This window comes from Mandrillus leucophaeus, unplaced genomic scaffold, assembly GCF_000951045.1.
Source record: "Mandrillus leucophaeus isolate KB7577 unplaced genomic scaffold, Mleu.le_1.0 Scaffold128, whole genome shotgun sequence".
Classification (NCBI taxonomy): Eukaryota; Metazoa; Chordata; class Mammalia; order Primates; family Cercopithecidae; genus Mandrillus; species Mandrillus leucophaeus.
Genome location: NW_012101209.1, coordinates 1175993 through 1197318, shown reverse-complemented (window position 1 = coordinate 1197318; position 21326 = coordinate 1175993). Strand labels below are relative to the sequence as shown.

At 38.3% G+C, this 21326-nt stretch overlaps 1 protein-coding gene across 1 annotated transcript in view; it reads left to right on the top strand.

The window, feature by feature from the left end:
• Nucleotides 1–14777: 14777 nt before the first annotated feature.
• Nucleotides 14778–21326, top strand: part of CCDC129 (coiled-coil domain containing 129) — a 100960-nt gene continuing 94411 nt past the window's right edge. Inside the window, exons 1-3 of the mRNA XM_011972286.1 lie at nt 14778–14940; nt 16238–16286; nt 16629–16672. Of these exons, the coding sequence (XP_011827676.1) occupies nt 14778–14940; nt 16238–16286; nt 16629–16672 (256 nt within the window). The remainder of the gene's footprint in view (nt 14941–16237; nt 16287–16628; nt 16673–21326) is intronic.

Sequence of the window (21326 nt, the reverse complement as noted above, 5' to 3'; positions counted from 1 at the left end):
TTTATTAAAAGATAAATCATGGTAGGACTGGTTTGCTTTATTATACTTGGATTAATTGTTTGCATACAGTACAGAAAGAATAATTATTTCTTACATAGGCCTTTTAAATTGGCTTTGATGGAACTTTGTTCCAGAGATGAGATAAGACCTTTTTAAAGCCAAGCCTAGCCATGAATTTGTACCATCAAATACCTATGAGTTGGGTGAATTCCTCTCCTTTTGAGGTTTCAAGATAACTTGGGGTTCCCAGCCTGTCAGAAAGTGCCATTATTTACTTACCACAGATCATAAACCATGTACAGGGACTGTGTACACAAAATATGAGGCTGGTTTTCAAAGGGCTTTATTGCCTTCATAAGTGAAGTTTGATTCCTTAAAGGAAAGCACACCATTCCAGTCAAAGCCTTAGTAAAAATAACCAGTTTTTCCAATTGTGTCCTGTTACAAAAGAAAACAGATTCTTATTCCACTTATGCAAATAACTATATTGTCATAATTTAAGAATACTCACAGATAGTTTCCAAATTCTGGAGAAAATCAGGTAGAGAGAAAAAAGTATGCTCCACATTTTGTTCATGGGAGTATACTAAATTGCTAAAAGCTGTCAATAGCTCAAAAGAAAAGTTTATTTGACTTTGAAAAGCAAAACAAAGGATTAGTAATATTTTAAGCAAAATGTCAAAAAGATCACTGCAGTCTCCTATTGGTTCAGTTTATGCAGTTAATTCCTGTTCTGCGTAATATTAATGAACATTTTAGCTCTTCAAGAGTCCTGAATGTTTTTCCTCTATTCTGATGTCACAATCTCCAAAGTTATCAGAAACCTGCATTCAAGAGCACCTGTTACAGCTTTATAGCTGATTATAAAACCACTTTCTAAAGGAGGACCAAAACAAGACAACAATTGTTTATGGATGACAAAAAGTTTTAGGGTAGCCATAGTTAAAGTTACAAGGATATCTGGTACCATTGTGGCACACAACAATTTTAACATAACAATTATAATTATTACTGTTAACATACACTAAGATATATCAGAATTATAGGAGTCTGTCATACTTTGGAGCACATACCAATAACATATTTATACAAACATAACCCAAAGAAAGTCAAATACCATTTTATATTTGACAATGCTTCCTGTATGATTTTATAACAAGCCAAAATTTTACTTTATATTAGTGTGCTGTTAATATTAAACTCAATTTTTAGTAAAACCTTGTAGACCTATTTACCCAATTTTAATGTTTGACCATATGGTAAGATTTGTATAGACCCTTTTTAACCCTTTATCATTTTTGTTAAAGAGCAAGTTAGTGCTTTAAGAGAAACCCATTGTGCTTTTTTTTTTTTAATGCTCAATTTACAGAAAAATTGGATGATACCCTTTCAGCTTTAGCCAAAATGTTTACACACAGAATTTGCTTTACAGTTAACCTTCCGAAACTTGCTTAAACCTTCATTTTTATTTTACTCAACTTAAAACAATTCTTTAACCTTTTAATGTAGGTAAAAATCAACATTCTCATGCCTCCTTATAATCCTCTTACCAAAAGTATGTGTAAATTGTTTTTTCAATAGTCTTAAATATATGTTACACTATTAACTTCTAGGGACCTTTACTTTTGTTGGTAAGCTTGCGATTTTAATTATGTACTAGATAAAGAGCCTAGGACCTAGACAGAAGTGCAGATAAGGTCTGACTTATTGTAGCATTTAACCCCACGTGTCCCAGGTCTTACTTAGCTGCAAGTCACACAAGTTATATAGCTAACAGTTAGCATTCAGGAGGTTAAAGCCCTTTTAAATTGTACAACACTTCTTGCATAAATTCCCTTTTATAAATTTTTTATGACTTACACAATCTCTGACATGCCTCAAAATTTTGACTTGTAAATACCCCTTTCTTTAAACAACCAGTTAATTTACTTTAGGGCAAGAATTTGCCATGTAAGATTCTTTTTATATAAATTATCTTCTTTAATATCAACAGTGATAACAATTCTTTCCCAAAACAAACTTCCTTCATGTCTGTGGACTAGAATGCCTAAGGCTATAAGATTAGAAGTTAGGATATTTTACTAAATAGTTCAAGATGTAGCTATCTTTGTTAAACCAATATTAACATTTCATTTATTAAAAAGTTACACAAACAAAGATTATTGTTTGGGCTGAGTTATAGTTTTGTAGCCTCTATGCCAAATTTTGACACCTTATAGTATTTGACAGAGATAAGTATGGAACAGCTTGAATAATATATGCAAGCAAAAATGCATGCTAGCAACTCTTAAGACATTTCTAATCTTACTATAGCAGTAAGTTTTAAAGATTAAGGTCATGTGAACTGAAAGGTCCCACAGCTTTTACTCTTTCCTTGAAAATATTTGATTTAAGCACTATTTTTCTTAGGCCAATTAATTAGAGCTTTTAAAATACAGATTGCACACATAACACATATATAGCCACACAGACAACCAGAAAAATACCCAGTAGTTTATGTTTTTGTTGTTGTTTGTTTGTTTGTTTTGCTAATTTCCCAACTGGGTTATTGGCCTTTGGGTGAGGCCTTTTAAGAATGGGGCCAGGAAAACAATTTCCAGGGCCTAATAAAAAAGCATAGCTGGAAGGCAAAGACAGATTTTGAGAGGTAGTTATTCACCTCTAATTCCAGGAGTTCCATAAGGAAAACAGAGATGTTTCCCAAAACAGGATTTGTGGTGCCTTTTCTGTTTTCCCAAGGAGTCCCAGGCCACCAGAAGTACATGTACTATGAGTGGCAAGACAGAGTGGAGAAAAGTAATTCAGTTCACTGGGAAAAACCCTTTTCCAGGAAAACAAGATTTATGAAGAGGAAAACATAAAGGACTTTTGAATATACTCATAGCTTGGATATTCCTTTTAATTAAGCTGAGCACTCTTTTTCATCAGGGGTGAGGGTGGAGGTTAGACTTATATAAATGTCATGCTAAGTGAAATTAAAGGATTGGGTTATGTGCAGGAATTCCCTGCAATAACAAGAGGGATTTTCCGAGAAAGATCCCAGACACAGTACAATCTACGACAAATCAGACATGGAGAAAGGGACATGAACGCAAGCAATGCCTTCAACCCCAGCCACTTCCCAGAGAAGGAGAATGGCAGAGGTGGGTTTTGAAGAGGTAACAGGTGGAGAAAGAGGAGGAGCCAGGTTTGGGGCTGAAGGCTTGGGGGCAGGAAGGATGACTGGGACAGAGGGTTTAGACAGGCATGGAGCAGATGCAGGAAGGTGAGAATATGAAGGGAGTTCATCTTCAGGGTCAAAAGGGTTTTTGGAGGAAGGAGTTTTGGAGGAAAGAGAGACCCAGGGAGGGTTTTCATTAAGAAGAAGGATTTCATGAGGGGGTGCAAGCATGACACAGGGAGGATTGGAATCTAGATAGAAGAAAGCCTGAATACAGAGAAGCTCTTGCCATTTGCCATTCCTGTTTATAAAGTTGTCAGGGTTCCTGAGACTTTGAAAGTTAAAGGTGCCATTTTCAGGCCATTGGCTGTCACTATCTAAGTTGCATTGTAATCAGGCCACGTTGCAATAAAAAACTAATGCATAAGCCAAGTTTGGCAAGGTTGTGAAGGGGACAGCCCAATGGAGAGGATATAGGAATGTGGGATTGTTTGGCATCCATGTGGACAGGTGAGAAGTCGCTGAGGGTGTCTATTTTTGTTCTAGGTGTCCCCAGACAAAAGACAGAAACCTGGAATCCTCTTTCTAAAGAGGACAATCAAGCTGAGAAGAAACAGGGCATCTCCAAGATTTCTTCTAACCTAGTCCCACTGGTCCTCTGAGGACTTGTATGGCAGACCTGAATTTTCCTGGGTATGGCGAGAAAGCCAGGGGAGGGCAGATCTTACCAGTCGGCTGGATTAGTGTCCAGTGTTGGATGTTCCAGTTGGAATTGACAAAGGGCCTCTTGGACTAGAGCTACAGGAGGAAGAGACAGAGAGACAGAGAGAGAGAGAGACATAGAGAGAGAGAGAGAGAGAGAGAAGGATAAGGGAGGAGGAGAGGATATAGCAAAATAACCATTGCGGGCAGTCAGAGGTGGATTCCTGAGACTTGAGGATTTTGAGGGCTCACTGGAGAGTAGCCCCAGCCTGAGCCTTGCAGCCCCCTTCAGGTTAGTCGTGCTCCTCAGGCAAATTGCTCAAAAAGTGAAGTGAGAGGCAAGATGGGGTGGGTTCCCAGAGACTCTCAGGATCCAGCAGGACAATCAGCTGCTGTCCACTGCTTCCCTGATTGCAAGAGATCTTCTACCCCTAAAATCTGTCCCGGGTTTTGCCACCAAATGTAAGAGTTAAAGAAAGAGGAAAGAAGCACAAAAAGTGGCTCAATAGTCAAAGACAGGTTTATTTTGGAGATAAACCTGAGAGGGGCTTCTGGATGATTTCAGTCAGGAACACTGTCTCTTCCAGACTAAGATTATTTAAGGGTTCATGAGAAGAGAGCTTATCACAGGATTAGAATGTTTCTGTGTAGGGGAGAATTTTATTGAAGGGTTGGAATGTCTTGGGTTGTAGGGGAGGTTATCTTGGGGCTAACATCTCTCCAGCCAGGGGGAAGGTTATCTCAGGGCTGGCATGTCTCTGGTTGGGGAGGGGTTTGGAATGTTTCTGGTCAGAGATGTTATTTGTGATTTATGGTCATGCTGACCTTAGCCATTAGGCTGACACCCTTTGGATTTAGGCAGTTTTTGATCAAGGTGAACTTAAAATGGCAGTGCTTGTCCAAGATGGCGATACTCCTGCTCTGTCATGTACTATTAATATTTTGTATTTCTACCAGCAGTAAATGAGAGTTTCTCTTACTCCACGTCCTTGACAGCATGGTGTTTTTAGTGTTCTGTATTTTGACCATTCTAATAGGTGTTTACTGGTGTCTCATTGTTGTTTAAATTTTCATTTTTTTATGATAAATTGAGTATCTTTTCATATGCCTATTTTCCATTTGTGTATCTTCTTTACACAAATGAGATATCTCTTATCTCTTTTTCTAGTGAGACTGTGTTTTCTTACTGTTGAGTTTTGAGAGTTCTGTGGATATTTTAGTTTATAGTTCTCTTTATCAGATAATTTTTTTGCAAATGTTTTCTTCCACTCTGTGGCTTGTCCTTTCATTTTCTCTTGACACTATATTTTACAAAGCAGAAAGTTTTAATTTTGATGTAGATCATCATATCACTTTTTTACTTCATGGATTGTCCCTTTGGTGTCATATCTAAATGTTCATCACCAAATCCAAGGGCATCTAGATTTTCTCCTGTGTTATCTTCTTGCAGTTTTATAGTTTCGTATTGTACATTTAGGTCTATAATCCATTTTGAACTAGTTTTTTATCTAGATTAGTTTTTTGCATATGATGTCCAACTTTTATAGCATCACTTGTTAAAGAGATGAACTTTTCTCCACTGTACTGCCTTTGCTTCTTTGTCAAAGACCAGATGACTATTTTTATGTCTATTTCTGGGCTCTCTATTGTGTTCTATTGTTCTATTTTATTTTCAGCACAATGTTGAAAAGGTATAGTAAGAGGGAGCATTTCTAACTTGTACTTGATCTTAGTGGGACAGCTTCTAGTTTTCACCATTAAGTATGATGTTGGCTACAGATTTTTTGTAGATCTTTTTTATCAAGTTGAAGATCCCTAGTTGACCATTATTTTTAAAGATAATAGAAAAGGTACATGGAAAGCAGGTGTGATAGAGCCCAACTAAAATTTTCCTTAAAAGAAATAACCATCATAGAAGATGACCAGTTATTTTGTTAAACTAATATTAAAGAACATATGCTTAATTATCACAAAGCCACTGCTTAGCAGCTCTTTGGTGAAATTTATGCTGTAAAGGGTCACATGTCTTTCAATCTTCTTGTCTGAAAAGTTTGCCTATTCATCCATTATCCCATCTTCAAGGATCAAAACCAAGGGTTCCTCTTCCAAGAAGCTTTTTTTTATACCCCCCCAAATAAACAACATTCTCCTTTAATATTTGAGAACAATTCTTTTTACCTTTCTGCATATTACATTCTGCCTTATAATATAGTTTGCACGAACTATTGCTTGTAATCAAATGTAATCTCCTCCAAAGTTTGTTTGTACACAGTAGACACTCAAGTGTTTAATTAAATTGAATTAGTAGATGTCATTGAATTTATTGATTTAATAGCTCATTTGTACAATGTACTTTTGTAAGCAACTTTTAGAGCATAATGCTGTGCTGACATGACATGATAGAGACTACAAAAAAAGTAAGTCATAATTCCCAGGTACTGATAGCAGAATCCAGAGTTAGAAGCACTCATTCATTCGTTAAACAGTTATTGCTCATCATCCACTGTTATCTGTGTCTTGAACTAAGTAGCACAAATACTAAAATGAATAAGTCATAGTCATTGCCTTCCAGGAGTTCATTTAGTTGGTGGGAAAAGCAGAGGTGAAAATAAGCCTCTCAACTTGAGTGTGAAGAGGCTACAATAAGGGGCTACACAGGTTGCTGTGAGTGTCAGAAGTAGGTTAGAGTCAGGGGTGAAGAGTGAGAAAGAAAGAAGTTTCTATAGAATAAGTTCTATTTGAGCTTAATGAAACAGTGTCTAGTGAAGACAAGGTCAGTGCTTATAGAAAGATCTGCATTTAGTAGGGTCAAGACGATGATGCATCTTGGAACAAGTAATTCTGTGCATCCAGAATATGGTGTCCATGAAGGAATTTAGATTGCCGGGATGTTGGAATAGGAGATGAGAGGTGAATCACAGATGCCCTCTCACCTTTCACTCCCCCTCCCCAAAATGAAGCAAAGCAAATGTTGAGAAGGCACAAGGAGAAATGGTGGATAAAGAGGGAAATCATGAAGAAAAAAAAATCTCTTTAAAGTTGGAAAGGGACTGAAACAGGGCTAGCAGTAGATGAATCAGTTTATCCAACTTTATCAGCCTTGAAGTCATTTCAAGTTTCCAGGAAGCAGTATATACAGTCTTTAAATTAATAGTCTTTTGCTTATTTTCACCAGTAAAAATGAATATTCCAACTCCAGGAAGTCTGATTTTGGGTTCCAGCTTGGGCACAACTGCCTTGTCTTTAAATCCAGCTTGCTCCTAAATGGCAGGAGTGAGCACCCTTCACATATTTTGTGGTGGGAGGAAGCCACCCACAGCACAAGTCGTCACAGACTGCTTGTTCCTCCCAGCAGAGTGTTGACAGAACACTGTATTCCCCAGGATCTGCCTCTACTTCACTGAACCATTTGAAAATCTTTACAAGTGTTTGTGGGACTTTAGTACTTGGATAGGGAGGGAGAGCAGAAGGACATTCCTGGCTTGATTTTGTTGCTTGAGTTTTTGAGAGATCTTCCAAACCTTTGAGTAATAGGAGAATTTTATTATCATTATTTTTATTATTTTGATGACTGCAACTTTAAAATGTCTTTAAAGTGTGAACTCCATTGGCCAAACATTAAACAGTCTATGTGGAGGCTAGAAACAGAATAATGAACTTATGGAATTATCTCATGTTGTCTAATTCTCTCAAATTATGCAAAAGGAAATTACATTCCAAGAGAACTTGAAACTGCATGCCCAATGTCATGCAGCCAATTGATAACTATTTACTGATTAATTAAAAATAAATTACTTTTTTTGTTTCCTTGGCAATGGATTAAGATTTTTCATCTGCTTGTTAGCTGTTGGGAGGCACATAAGAGAAGGTAAAAGAAGGTATTTACTCAGTTAATGTTTGTAAAAATGACAGAATAAGCAGGCATCAAGTGATAACTCAGAAAATTTTGCTTCAAAACAGAGAAAGATTGTGTGTGTGTGTGTGTGTGTGTGTGTGTACATTTGACTGTGTGTCTATGTCTGTGCATGTATGTGTCTGTGTGTGTATAATTTCATACTTTTTCTAATTCATATCTACAATGCTATATTTTCTGATACTGTGTACCTGATTCTGGTTAGTGTGTACTTTCTGATAAGTTGCCTAACTGCTAAATACCAAACAGTCCTTAATTATTTTATAATCAGATTGGCTTTGGTATTCCTCAATTCCTTGTTGGTATTCATTTAAATAGTCATTCATTCAACAAATATACATTGAGTACATTTTCCATGCAATTATGATATAAACGCTAAGATCTCTGTCTTGAAGAAAATCCCATGATAGTTAAACATAAGTGGAACACAGTGTAACAGACTTATAAAAAAATGTGAAAGTACCTTACCAGTGATTTACACTGAACTATGGGATGACAGAGGGGCCTTTAAAGCCCCACTCATATAGGGAGGCATGTAGACAGAAAAGATAAGGGGGTTAGGACTGAGGTATAGCTCACTCAAAATTTAGAGGTTGGAGAGAAGAAAATCAGCAAAAAAGCTTGAGGAAAAAAGCTTTGAGGTAGGAGAAAATCTTAGAGAGGCTTATATTAAAAACCAAGTTAAATGATTATTTTCATTAAGGTGATGTGGTTAATGACATCAAATGCTGCCAAAATTTCTGAAATGATAAGAAGTGAAAGTTGACCACTAGCATACTGACTCAAGTGGGTTATAAAGAGCAGGAAAGGTGTGGATAGTAGCACAAATGAAAGCATTTTGCTATGATACAAGTGAGACTGCGAGTTCTGCTGGTTGATAGCATTGGAGGTGGTTGGTCTGAGATATATTTTAATGGCTCCTGTATTAGTCAGTTCTCACACTGCTATGAAGAAATACTCGAGACTGGATAATTTATAAAGGAATGAGGTTTAATTGACTCACAGTTCCACAGGGCTGGGGGGCCTCAGGAAACTTACATTCATGGTGGAATGGGAATCAAACACGTCCTTCTTCCCATGCTGGCAGCAAGGACAAGTGCAGAGCAAAATGGGGAAAAACCCCCTGAAAAGCCCCCTAAAAAACCAACAGATCTCGTGAGAATTCACTCACTATCATGAGAACAGCATGGAGGTAACTGCTTCCATGATTCAATTACCTCCTACTGGGTCCCTCCCACAACATGTGGGGATTATGGGAACTATAATTCAAGATGAGATTGGGGTGAGGACACAGCAAAACCATATCAGCTCCTTCTTTTTTTTAGTGGTTTAAAGTGGGAATGAAAGGAATAGAGGAATCAGGGAAGACTTATAAGTTCTTGGCATAAGCAACTGCCTGAATAGTGGCCCTGTTTACTGAGATGAAGCACACTAGAATAAAGGCAGGTATATGGGAGGGTCAAGAAGTCCAGGAAAGAATAAACAATTCAGTGTGGTACAAAATGTGTACAGACATTCAAGTGGAAATGTTAAGTAAGCGGGAATACCCTGGTATGAAGTAAACTCACAGGCTGGACCAGATTTGGAAATGAGAATTTGGGAATCATCACTGGTTTCATTAAAAACTAAGGTAGGAGCTGGAGAGGGATTCAAGGTGGTCACATGGAAGATACATTTAAGGTGAGTCACATTAAAGTATATTGTAAAGTAAAGGGAATGATCCAGTAAGGAGGACAAAAACGGTGCCCAAACAAAGTCTATGAGTAGAATAGAGGTGATGGGGGATGTTTGAAATTAGGATTTTGGAGAGTGTTCTCTTACAGTGAAGTAAAACCATAGGAATCAAACAGAGGGAAAGATTATGGAAAGTGAACAGGTCATTGAACTGAGTAACCTGGTGTTGGCAAGCCATCTACATTGATAATAAAATCTTCCAGAAAGATTACAGAAATACATCCTAAAATTTTCAGTAAATGAAGGTGAATGCCCTAGATGTTGATAACTACATAGTCTGATGGCATATACTTCAAAGGACAGAGGAAACAAGGTTTGGAAGCAGCAACAAAGATCATAGATGAAATTTACACTGTCTTGAAGACTACAGTGCAGATTTTTTAAGGAATAAATGAAAGGGCCATAGCTTGAGAAGCCATATCCCAGTTTCAGTTAGAGATAGAAGATGAAGGGATATTCAGTGAAGAGGTTAGGATGCAGGGGTATTGGTAGGTGACAGGGCATGAGTTCCAGAGGGCACAGGTGTTGGGAGAGTCTCCAGGAAGGGTGGAAGATTGGGCCAGATGAAGTGATGTTCACTGCCACAAGAGCATGGCCCAACGTCATGATGTGATTGCTCCTGTGGTCTTCCAGGGGAAGAAGGATGAGTTGGTTCTCTCAGAGTGCCAGCCTCTCAGGACTGGTCTCTTAGTTTGTGTAGGTAATCTAAGTGGTACTGAGATTTGTGGTAGTCATTTTTCTGAGAACAGGAGGGGTTCTGGAGGCTTCCTTTATAAACTTCCATGAATGGCATCATGATTGGGAAAGGGGCAGGTCTTTTTTTTTTTTTTTTTTTTTTTTTTTTTTTGAGACGGAGTCTCGCTCTGTCGCCCAGGCTGGAGTGCAGTGGCCAGATCTCAGCTCAGTGCAAGCTCTCGGGTTTACGCCATTCTCCTGCCTCAGCCTCCTGAGTAGCCGGAACTACAGGCGCCCGCCACCGCGCCGGGCTACTTTTTTGTATTTTTTTTAGTAGAGACGGGGTTTCACCGTGTTAGCCAGGATGGTCTCGATCTCTTGACCTCGTGATCCACCCGCCTCGGCCTCCCAAAGTGCTGGGATTACAGGCTTGAGCCACCGCGCCCGGCCAGGGGCAGGTCTTAATGGAACACATGGATCTATGTAGACTTCTCTTCAATGCTGCTCTTGGAGAAGTCACTATATTAAGTAGGGAGGTGAACAAGGCAAGCCTGGACACTATTTGAGATCTTAGGAAGGCCTGAACAGAGGCAATGACAATGAGGATTCATGGATGAGATGCAGACAAGGTGTTAGAGATCCATTTGGATGCAGAATGCCTCGGGCTGTTCTCCCATTATGCAGTTCTCTTCTTGGCCACTGAGTTTAATCAGAAATGGTGGCCAAGGCTGGAGCTACAGACTACAATTATAACCTTAAAATTTAGTCTGTAATTGAAGGAATCTCAAGACTCTGATAAGCACCTCTAACTCATCTCAGGGAAATCCACATTCTCATGGTCACAGAAACACTCTATTCTCACTCTCCCAAATACATCTACTTCTCAATCATCCAAACTAAGTAATTTCAAGACAACACAGGTTACCCACAAACTAACAGGGTCAAATTTATTTTCTATTAGAAAAGTGATTGCATTGATTGGTGATACTTCTTTACTTGACAGTTCCTGACAGGATAAAGACAAGAAGCAACATACAGAAGAGAAGGAAAAAGAAAGAAAACTGACTAATATGAGTGATGATTGTTTTGGACATATTTTCCATTAAGTTTTCCTAACAATTCCATAAGGTGTTTATTTCATACTCATTATAGATATGAGGAAATAGAATATCAGAAAAGTTTGAAAATTTCCCAAGATATCAGAAAACAGCAGAGCTGATATTAAAATCCTAGTGTTATCTGACCTGAAAACACTTGCTCTTTTAACCAGATAAGAACTAAGAAAGCTGACAAAGCCAACTGAATGCTCCTTTCCCAAGTAACCAAGCAATTCACTAATAAAGATTAGTTACCTTGGGTCAAAGGTGTTGGGATCTGTGGGGAACAGAGACTAAATAAAACACAATCTGTATTCTCCTAGTATGAACAACCTGTTTGGCAAGAAAACCTGTTTGCATAAAGATACAAAAAGTGAAATAACTTAGAGGGCAAGAATGTAATCATTGTCACTGCTTTAAGTGTCAAAGCACCAAGTTTTATGATTTCACTGTGGCTCTAAAGCTTCACAGTGAAAAGGAGCATGTATGGATGAATTTGCTCAAGTTAAGAAAATGTGAGGTAGAATTAATGTAACAAAGCCTTTTTTCTGATTTTGATTATTTTTAAAATTTTTAAACCTTGATAACATTTTGGTACTTTTTTCCCCCCTTTTTCAAGGCATTTGTTTATTTTGTTTTTACAAAATTGAGTTCTTAGTGCATATACAGTTTTGCATCCTCTTTTTTTTTAGTTAAATGTGATACTATATGCAATTTCCCACATGAGTAGAAGTTTTGTATACACATGAGGATAAATGACAGCATAGTAATCAGAGTAGAAGGGATTTGAAGAGAGAGAAAGTACTGGATTCCCCAGGCATGGAATGACATGATCCAGAATGAGGACTCCTCTTGGGGCCAAGTCAAAGAATTAGCAAGAACTGGGTTCCCAAAGGCCCTTGGGGTGGATGGACTAATTAGAGAAGTCTGCAGGCAGTCACATGCCATAACTTGTGCCCTGACTATCCACTGAGCAATTCCAGGATGCTGCCTGATCTGTGTCCCTTTCCGAAGGGCTGCTCTGTGGGTCAAGTGAGTGAATGCCAAAGGAAGACCACACAAGCTTCAGAAAATCCATTTCCAGAAGCAGATTTGTTTACCAGCTGGGAAGGCATCCACTAAAACAGAAGGAACAAAAGAGGTTTTCTTTACGAACTGGTCCCTGACCCTTGCTTTTAGCAAGGGTTCCCATTTTCTTTGGCAAGCCTTTTTCCTGCTCTGTGGCCAAGTACAACAGAGCTGGCAGAGAGAATATCCTCACTGATTGTGTAAGGCTGGAGACTGAGGTCAAGTATGTCATTCATTATAAGATGGAAGTTTGGGGACGTACAAATAAAGCAGCACGTTTACCTAAAAATTAAACAATTTCTCCAGTGTTACATTTGAAAAAGCAGTCGCTAACTTAAAATTTGTCATTATGATACAGAAGCAGCAATTTAAGTACTATCAGCTACTTGATAGCTTCTTGTTTCCTCCACAGTGCAAACTCTCACATTCTAAATGAAACTCACTTTCGGCCAAGGTCAGTGAAGGAGTGAGATTATTTTGGGGATCTTATTTTTCTGTAATACGTTTTCTGTAATATGTTATTGTTTTCTTCAAAGCTTTTGGTCCTTTATTGAATCTGATATTTCATGAATGTTGTTAAGCATAATTTTGGAGTTTTTCCTTCTTGTGAAATTCTGCACTGTCAGTGTTGATGCTGTTATTATCATTCATGCTCACAAGATACAAGGCACTGCTGAAGAGATTTATTTGTTTCCTTGAAAGACCCAAAACTTATGTGAAGCTAAATAAGTACAGTTTCAGTGAGATTTTTAAATGTTATTTTGCTTAATGTTATGAATTCTAGTATACCAAACAATTCTCCAAAGGTTAGGAATATAATTCAATCTGCGTTATTTTGTCTTGTATTATTATTGAAATTTTTATAATTTGCTACCAGTGGATATTCCTAAAGTTAACTGGCTAAAATATTGACTGTTAATGTAGATTTAACTATTTTTTCCTTTAATTTTTAAGTAATTGAAAGGTTTGTTTTTAACATAAAATTGACAGCCATCATTATTATTAATTTTTGTAGTAATTTAAAATTGTAACAATAACTGTATATATTTATACCTGACAGAATTTGAATATATAAAGCAGGTAAGAAAATTATGCTGCCAGTAGCGTCTAGAATGCTCACCTATACTTGAAAGAAAATATTTACATTTGTAATAAATCTGAACGGTTTGCCTTTTGCAAACAGATTAGAAATGATGTACATGTCATGTGATCAGTGATTATGCATAAGTTTAGGGATCCTAGAAATGCTACTGAAGTAAGTGTTTGGCTATTTGGTCATTTCTCTAAACCTGAAGAATAAACAAATTCAAATTAAAGCATATGTCATGGAAGTAATTGCATCAGAAAGTGTGGTTTGAAACCTCACTTTGCTATTTTAGTTTGATATTTGTTGATTCACCACCTACTATGTGCCAAAAATCCAGTTAAATTCTAGAGATACATAAATGAGTAAGAGAACGGCGCTTGTTTTCATGGTGCTTATAGTCTGTGGAGACCGAACAATTTCTGTTGCTGCGCTAAGCTGCTGTGTCCTGCTCTTACTCTGCTAGTTTTGCAGGATGTTCATGAAGGTCAAGTTAAATAATGGGGGCAGCTGATACTTTTTGCGCCAGGTGTGTAATATACTCATAAATATTTTAATTGCCCCAGCCATCGTATAGGGTATGTAGTATACTCATAGGAACATACTTGGGGTCCAGTGCCTGGCTTTGAGTCCTGGCTGGCTGTTTGGCTTTGGACATGCAACTTAATCTCTCTGGTCTTCAATTTACCATAAAATTGTGACTACTATATTACTTCCTTCATTGACAATTAAATTAAATAATGAATGTATAGAATTCAGCATAGAATCTAGCACATAGTAAGTATTCCACTGAGGTTAAGTTGTTAAAATTCAGTAGAGTGTATCCCCAGTTCAGAAATAAGGGAATGCAGAAAGGTTCTATAGTTTACGTAAGGCCACACAAGTTGCAGAAATAGGACTGAGCCAAGCAAATCTGTTGCCAAAGCCCTCATTTTTCTCCAATATTTGGGTCTCAAAAATAATTTTGTAGATATAACTGTTGGATGAATTTGAAGGCTATTTACTGGGTGTGCCCTCAAGTCTAATTTCTTTGCTCTCCACCCACATCCCAGACCATCAAAGCGAATCTGCAGAGTGTACATGTGGTCTGATGACTGACATGGCCACTTGCGTCCCAGCTGCTTTGCCATGGAGAGGGAAGCATTTCACCAAACTGAGACAGGGAGCTTGGCTCAGGTGGGTGAGCCAGGTTCATGTATGACTGTGAAGCTGGATCGTTCATCTGACTGTAGGCATTCTGGCCTTCTTTCTCCCTTTCACTGAGCCAAGCCCAGAAGCTGAACTCATTGTGTCTGATTTGTTTGTGTGTGTGTGTTTTAAGTTAGTTTGCAGAATTACTCTCCTATGATGGCACAGAAATCACAAGGATCTGACAACCTTCAAGAAGGCAAGGAAAAGAGCAAGAGAGACATCCTGAAGTGCACCAAGAGCATGTGGGCTCCACTGGATGAGCGGCTACCCCCTGACCCTGAGGAGGAAAGCCAGGGTCCCACCATCCCCATGCTGGGTGAGAAGGACCCTCAGGCCTATTTGAAAGCATTCCTCTGTGAGTGGTGAGGGATATGGGAGCTTTTGGCCAGGGGCAGGTGATTTTGGAACAAAAGTATTTAGCTTTGAATATACCAGTGTTCCCGGCATGATGCCAAAAACATTTATGAAATGGGCACTTCTGACTTCTGCTATAGACATTCAGAACACAGACCTCCTTGAAAGAAGTAGACCAATTAATGAATGAACTCTGCTTCCTTTCCACTCCAAATATCCCTCATCTTAAGTTCCCAGGACTTTGAAGCTGTTTAGGGTCTGGGCATGAGGCTTCTTTCAGGTCATCAAACATTTTATTGAAAAACTCTGATCTGCTGGGTCCTGCAGGAGGCATTGACAAAAATTTTAATCATTTAAAGAGTAATAAGTTCCAGCACCCCCCTGCCCCCATTATGTAACTGTTGAATGGTTTTTCTTCTTTGCCCATCACCCAATTCATTCTAACTTCACAGCAGTTCAAGTGAAGAGCAATATGGACCTCCTGTGTCCACCTTATGGTTTCTGATACCTTGTGAGGGGGTTCACCTGATACCTTGTGAGGGGGATAATTCAGGCACCTCACTATTTGACAGCATAAAGTCAAACAAAATTAGCCCAGAGTACACAGTTGCCAAGCAGAATGGGAACAAATATTTAACAGGAAATGCTGCTTTACATCCACTCCTTTTTGCCTGTTGACTATTTGTTAAGCCAATGATAAAGATCCACCTTAAAAGACTAGTGCCTTTTTAACACAGGGTGCCTTTGGCAATCCAGGGACTCTAGTGCAATTTGTCCCTGGAATGAATGCAAATTTGGTTTCTAACCTGGCAGAGAACTCCTTGCAAATAACCATCACTGGCTGGCTGCCTTAGGTAAATGTCGTGATTCAATAAGGAGAGGCTCTGTGGTGATTTTATCCAACAACAGAAAGACAAAAGTCTCTTATGCTTTCTTACCCTTTGTATTCACACCAGGTACTTTAAAAATTATTCTAACATCTCTTGCTCTTCAGTGGTTTATTTTTCTTCTCTCTCACATTTTCTTTCTTTTTTTTAAGTTACAGTCTTTTGACAAGTTTACACTTCATTCTCAGGAAAGGTTGATCATGGAAAACAGGAGGTTTTGCCTTCAGGGAAAAAAATGAATATGCTTATGGAAGGAAACATGTGACTAAATATGTGGGAAATAGAGCAATTGAGTGGTGGCTGAGTAAACAGGGTAGCGTCCTTTTAGCTGGTTGTGCTTTGACTAACTGATCTGTTCTTTCTTACTTGTAGAAGATTCCAAGCAAGAAAGTATTCAGCAGTGGCTGGACTCTGGATTCTTGTAAGTCTTTGTGTGTGTGTGTGTGTGTGTGCCTTATACATTTCTCTGGCAAAGATCCATGAAAACAATGACTGTAACTCTGCCTAGGCAAGGTGGGGGATGTGTAGGGATTTTCATTTTAATTGTAATGGAAGTATTACCCTATTCTTGTCAAAACTATGTATCAGTTTAAAACTACAAAATAAAATACTACTTTAGTCCCCGACTGCTTATTGGTTTCTGAAAGTCCTCTCTTACTAAAACCTAACTCTGCATTTGCTCTCATCTGTTGAATTAAAAAGTAATTTAGTATAATTTATTTACACACATTGTTTGACTCACAATACTTTTGTTTCTTTACAGTGTCTCTGCAAATGAAAACTGTCAACGAGTCATTGACCGCACTGGTAAGACAAGAGAAGCAGTTATGCTTTGCGAAGCTGAGTAGGAGATATATTAAAATATCTATGTGAATAAATCTTCTTAAAATGAGAATTATCAGAAGCTTCTAGAAATGATCGGCCCTCAAAAACTACCCAGTTCAATCCCTTCACTTGACATACAACTGCGACAAAAATGATAGGTGCTTCCCCAGCAGCAGGTTAAGGGCTGAACCCAGGCCTTTGCCATATCATCGACAGCTCAGACGATAGCATAAACTCACTGGGTTCTATGAAGACATTTGCAAGGATGTAATTATGAAAATGAAATTGTTTCATTTTCCCCATCCTGTATTATACTTTTATTTCTGAATCTAGTTTTTTTTTCTATTCTTTGGTCTCAAAATTGCACTTACATTCCCTCTTTCTAATAATGCACTTGTTTGCGAGAAGAATAAATGTCTGAATTCTAAAGCAAACAGTACAAGTATTTCTGAAGGAGAAAATGTATCACACTTGTTTCACTGAGGTTTGATAAAAGCATTATAAAAAGAAAAAGAAATTTAATTACAAGACTCACAGTTTCCACCTTCATTAAATGCAATACCTTATTTTATAGAATCTAAGACCCTTCAATTATAAAATGCATTCATATTTTAGGAAAAAATAAAACCTGGCAATTACAAATAAAAGGCAATATTGACTGTAAGACGTGTCTTGATTTCACAGCTGTTAAAAATGTGAAAAAGTATGTTTCAAAATGGATAAAATATTATGAAGAATTTGTGTGAAAAAAATGACATAAATTAGGAACTTAATGGTTAGATGAAAAAATTATTAGTCTAATAGTCACTTACTTTGCTGGTTTTAATTATTTCACTTCCTCTACTGCAGTCTTACATTAAGATTGATGATTGGCTACAAATCAGTTTAAATTTCGAATTTTTCACTACCTTTAAAAGAAAATCTATATGTATCATTGAAATTTCCCCTTTCACAAACCTTCTTTATTTTTTCTAATATAAAAGTTTCATGATGCCAAATACTGTAAAGATTTTTGCCAATAAATCAAATGTAAGTACCTCTCTGCTCATAATAGTTCAGACTCAAGGAAAAGCAAAAACTTAAGAAATATAGCCAGCATTTCATATCCTCCTGGTGTTTTCTCTTGCCCCGGTTGTGGTGAGAGGCCTGGCACTGGTACTAGGGTCATCAGTAACTATACTAAAAGCTTCACTTCCGAGAAATTAAGGACAAATCACAGCCCTTCCTCTTCTGAACCAAGTCAATGAACTGGAAAGGCACAGACATGAAGTAAAGACCTGGAGGAAAATTGGGATAGTGATACGGCTTTGAGATCAGAAACACAGTCTCTATTTGCCAGGTCCTTTATCTTCAGCAAGCTTTTTAATAATAATGGAATAGCTTCTTACACGTTTAATTGAGCTTTTGCTTGTACAAGGCCCTTTCTCATCGATCATATTTTAAACTCCATGGCCCGTGTGGTAGCATGGTTGGTTTTGTCTTTTTGTTTTTTGCAGATGAGGAATTTGGGGCACAGAGTGGTCAAGTGCCGTGATTGTTGGTCACAGCTGGTTAGAGGCAGGTGGAGGAATGGAGGCCCGGCCTTCTATTAATATCAGCCCCGCTGCGTGCTGACTTCAGCCATGATGAGAGAGCTGCACTGAGCTTGGGGGAGCTGAGAGACACACTGAGAAGGGTGGATGCTAGAACAGTACCAGAAACTGGGGACCCGAAGGTTATGGCAAGGGTGAAAGGGAGAAAAACTGTGGAGATGAAAAGGACCCAAAGACGAGGAAGAAAAGAAGTCACTATCGGAGGGAAAATCCTGTCAAAACTCATAAAATACTGATAAGATATAGAGTGACACATGAATTTCCTAGGGCAGCAGTAACAAATTATCACAACCTTGTTGCTTTTAAGCACCAAGTTCTGTTGTTTTAACAACAGAAATGTATTCTCTCACAGTTATTGAGTCTGGAAGCCCAAAATCAAGGTGTCACTAAGACTGATCTCCCTCTGAAAGTTCTAGGGAAGAATCCCTCCTGGTTTCTTTCTAGTTTCTGGTGGCTTCTGGCAATCCTCAGTGTCCGTTGGCTTGCAGCTACATAACTCCTTTCTATGACTTCATCTCTACATGGCCTCTTCTCTTTGTGTGTCTTTTCCTCTTCTTATAAGGACACCAGTCATTGGATTAAGGATCTGATGTAATCCAGTATGATCTCATCTTAACTAATTAACTATGCACAAAGACCCTATTTCCAAATAACAGCACATTCTGAGGTTCCAGGTGGACATGAAATTCCAGGGGACTCTAGTCAACTAACTAGAATTCATTTTAAGGCTGGTTTCCTTATTACTCACTTCTGAGGCTTTGTACACTAAGGTAGCAGCAAGATCTAAGTGTCTTCATCTTACAGGTGACCCAATGCCTCCCATAGAAAGCATTCTAGTGAGTCTTCAGCCCTTGGCCTGGGCCCAAATAACATAGATAGTTGGGATAAGGCTTCAGTGGTCCTGTTCCTGGTTTCCTCCTGGGTTCTGTGATGGCCAACATGGGGCTTGGCCTTTTATGGTGACTCTCTGGCTGTCATGCTCATCTGCAGCTACCTAAAATCTCAAATCTCATTTTTATTAAGCAGAAATCTGGTTGGCCCATTTTGTATCTTGTTTGCCACCATTAAGCCAGGTAAAGCCCTTGGCACTTCAGCCTCTTAATCAGTAGAACTGGGAGAGGAAGAAAATTAATGCATATTGAGGATGCACATGCTAGATACTATACATATATTATCTTGCTTACCAGACCACCTTTGAGGTAAATATTACATGGAGGAAAATGAGGCTCAGAAAGGTAAAGTAACTTAATAAAAGCCATCCAGTTAGTAGGTATGGGAGTTGAGATTTCAACTTAGATCTCTCTGTCTGTACAATCATGCTTCCCCTCTAGAAGACTAATGACATTTACTACACATGTTATGCATGGAAACACCTGGGAGGAAAGCCCTGTGCTGTGGTTTCAGTGTCCCCTCCAAAACTCATGTTGAAACTTAATCACCATTGTGACAGTATTGAAAAGTGAGACTTTTGATACGTAATTAGGTTGTGAGGACTCTGCCTTTATGAATGGGTTAATGCCCTTATCCTGGAGTGAGTTATTTATCACAGTATTGGGTTAATTATCATGGGAGTGGGCTCCTAATAAAAGGATGGGTTTGGTCCCCATTTTCTCTCTCTTGTGTGCTTGCTTATCCTCTGCCTTCCACCATGGAATTACACAGCAACAAGGCCCTCACCAGATGCAGCCACTTGATCTTGGACTTCCCAGCCTCCACAGCTGTGAGCCAAATAAACTTCTTTTCTTTATGAATTACTCAGTCTGCGCTATTGTGTTATAGCAGCAGAAAATAGACTAAGACATCCTGTATATACATCCCTGTTGGAAAAGTCAAAGCATGGGCAATGTGGGTGAGTCACTGGCATTTCTCCCTCCAGGCCTTCTGATTCTTATGCATCAGCCCTTTGGGACCACAACACAGTCCTCTGGAGTTCAATTGTTTTGATGTGGTACAATACCAACTTTTTTTTCTTATGTCAGTCAAGTGTCTATATTCATAGCTTTAAAAAGATACATAAAGTTGGTCAAAGGGTATAAACTTACAGTTATAAGATGACTAGGTTCTAGAGACCTTACGTACAGCATGATGACTATGTTAGAATAATGTAGTTTGTACTTAAAATTGTCTGAAAGAGTAGATCTTGAGTATATTCTCGCCTCAAAAGGAGGTATTTTTCACCCCCAATAAAAGATAGAGATGATTTGAATTCAAGTCTGCCTGATTTAAAAGTTCCTGCTCTTTTAACCAGAAACTAGCATACCTCCAATGACTGTAGACTGGTGTAAATCAACTGTCATTAAGTTTATCTCTAACTTTTCCTTACTTCTGTGAGCCAATTTTGGGTGGCAGAAAAGAATGCTCTCTAAATTGTCTCAAAAAAAAAAAAAAAAAAAAGAATGCTCTCTAAATTTAAGGTTTTAATGCCACTAAAATATAGAGGCACACAGAGTAGATTTTAATTCAAAGAAAAATTACTACGAAGAAACAGTTCTAATAGTAAGAAAGAAGTATAAAGCTATGCTGAAATTAACCTATAAATAACTCCTATAACTAAAATTTGCCTCAATTTTCACAAGTCCGTAGGTACAAATTCGGTTACAATAACATTGGTACCTAAAATTTGCTGGATTATTGCCCCTTTCTTGGTGACACAAGGTCTATCTGCAAAATATCTCCCCATAAGTATTTCTGGGAGTTATTAGCTATCTCAAATATTTTCATAAATGAGCTCCTTTCCACTGCCCCTGCTACTACTCCAATAGAATCCTCTTGGTATCACCACATAGATAAGTCATTTCAATACTTTCTGAGCATCATGTTCTTCTGCTCCTCTGGGAACCACCATCATTGCCTTTGAGCTTTTATGGTGCTCTATTTATTGCAGAATTTGTATGGAAACACTCATATTCCGTGGCCAGACAGTTGCCCACGCCTGTAATCCCAGCACTTTGGGAAGTCGAGGTGGGCAGATCACTTGAGGCTAGGAGTTCGCAACCAGCCTGGCCAACATGGCAAAAACCTGTCTCTACTAAAAATACAAAAAA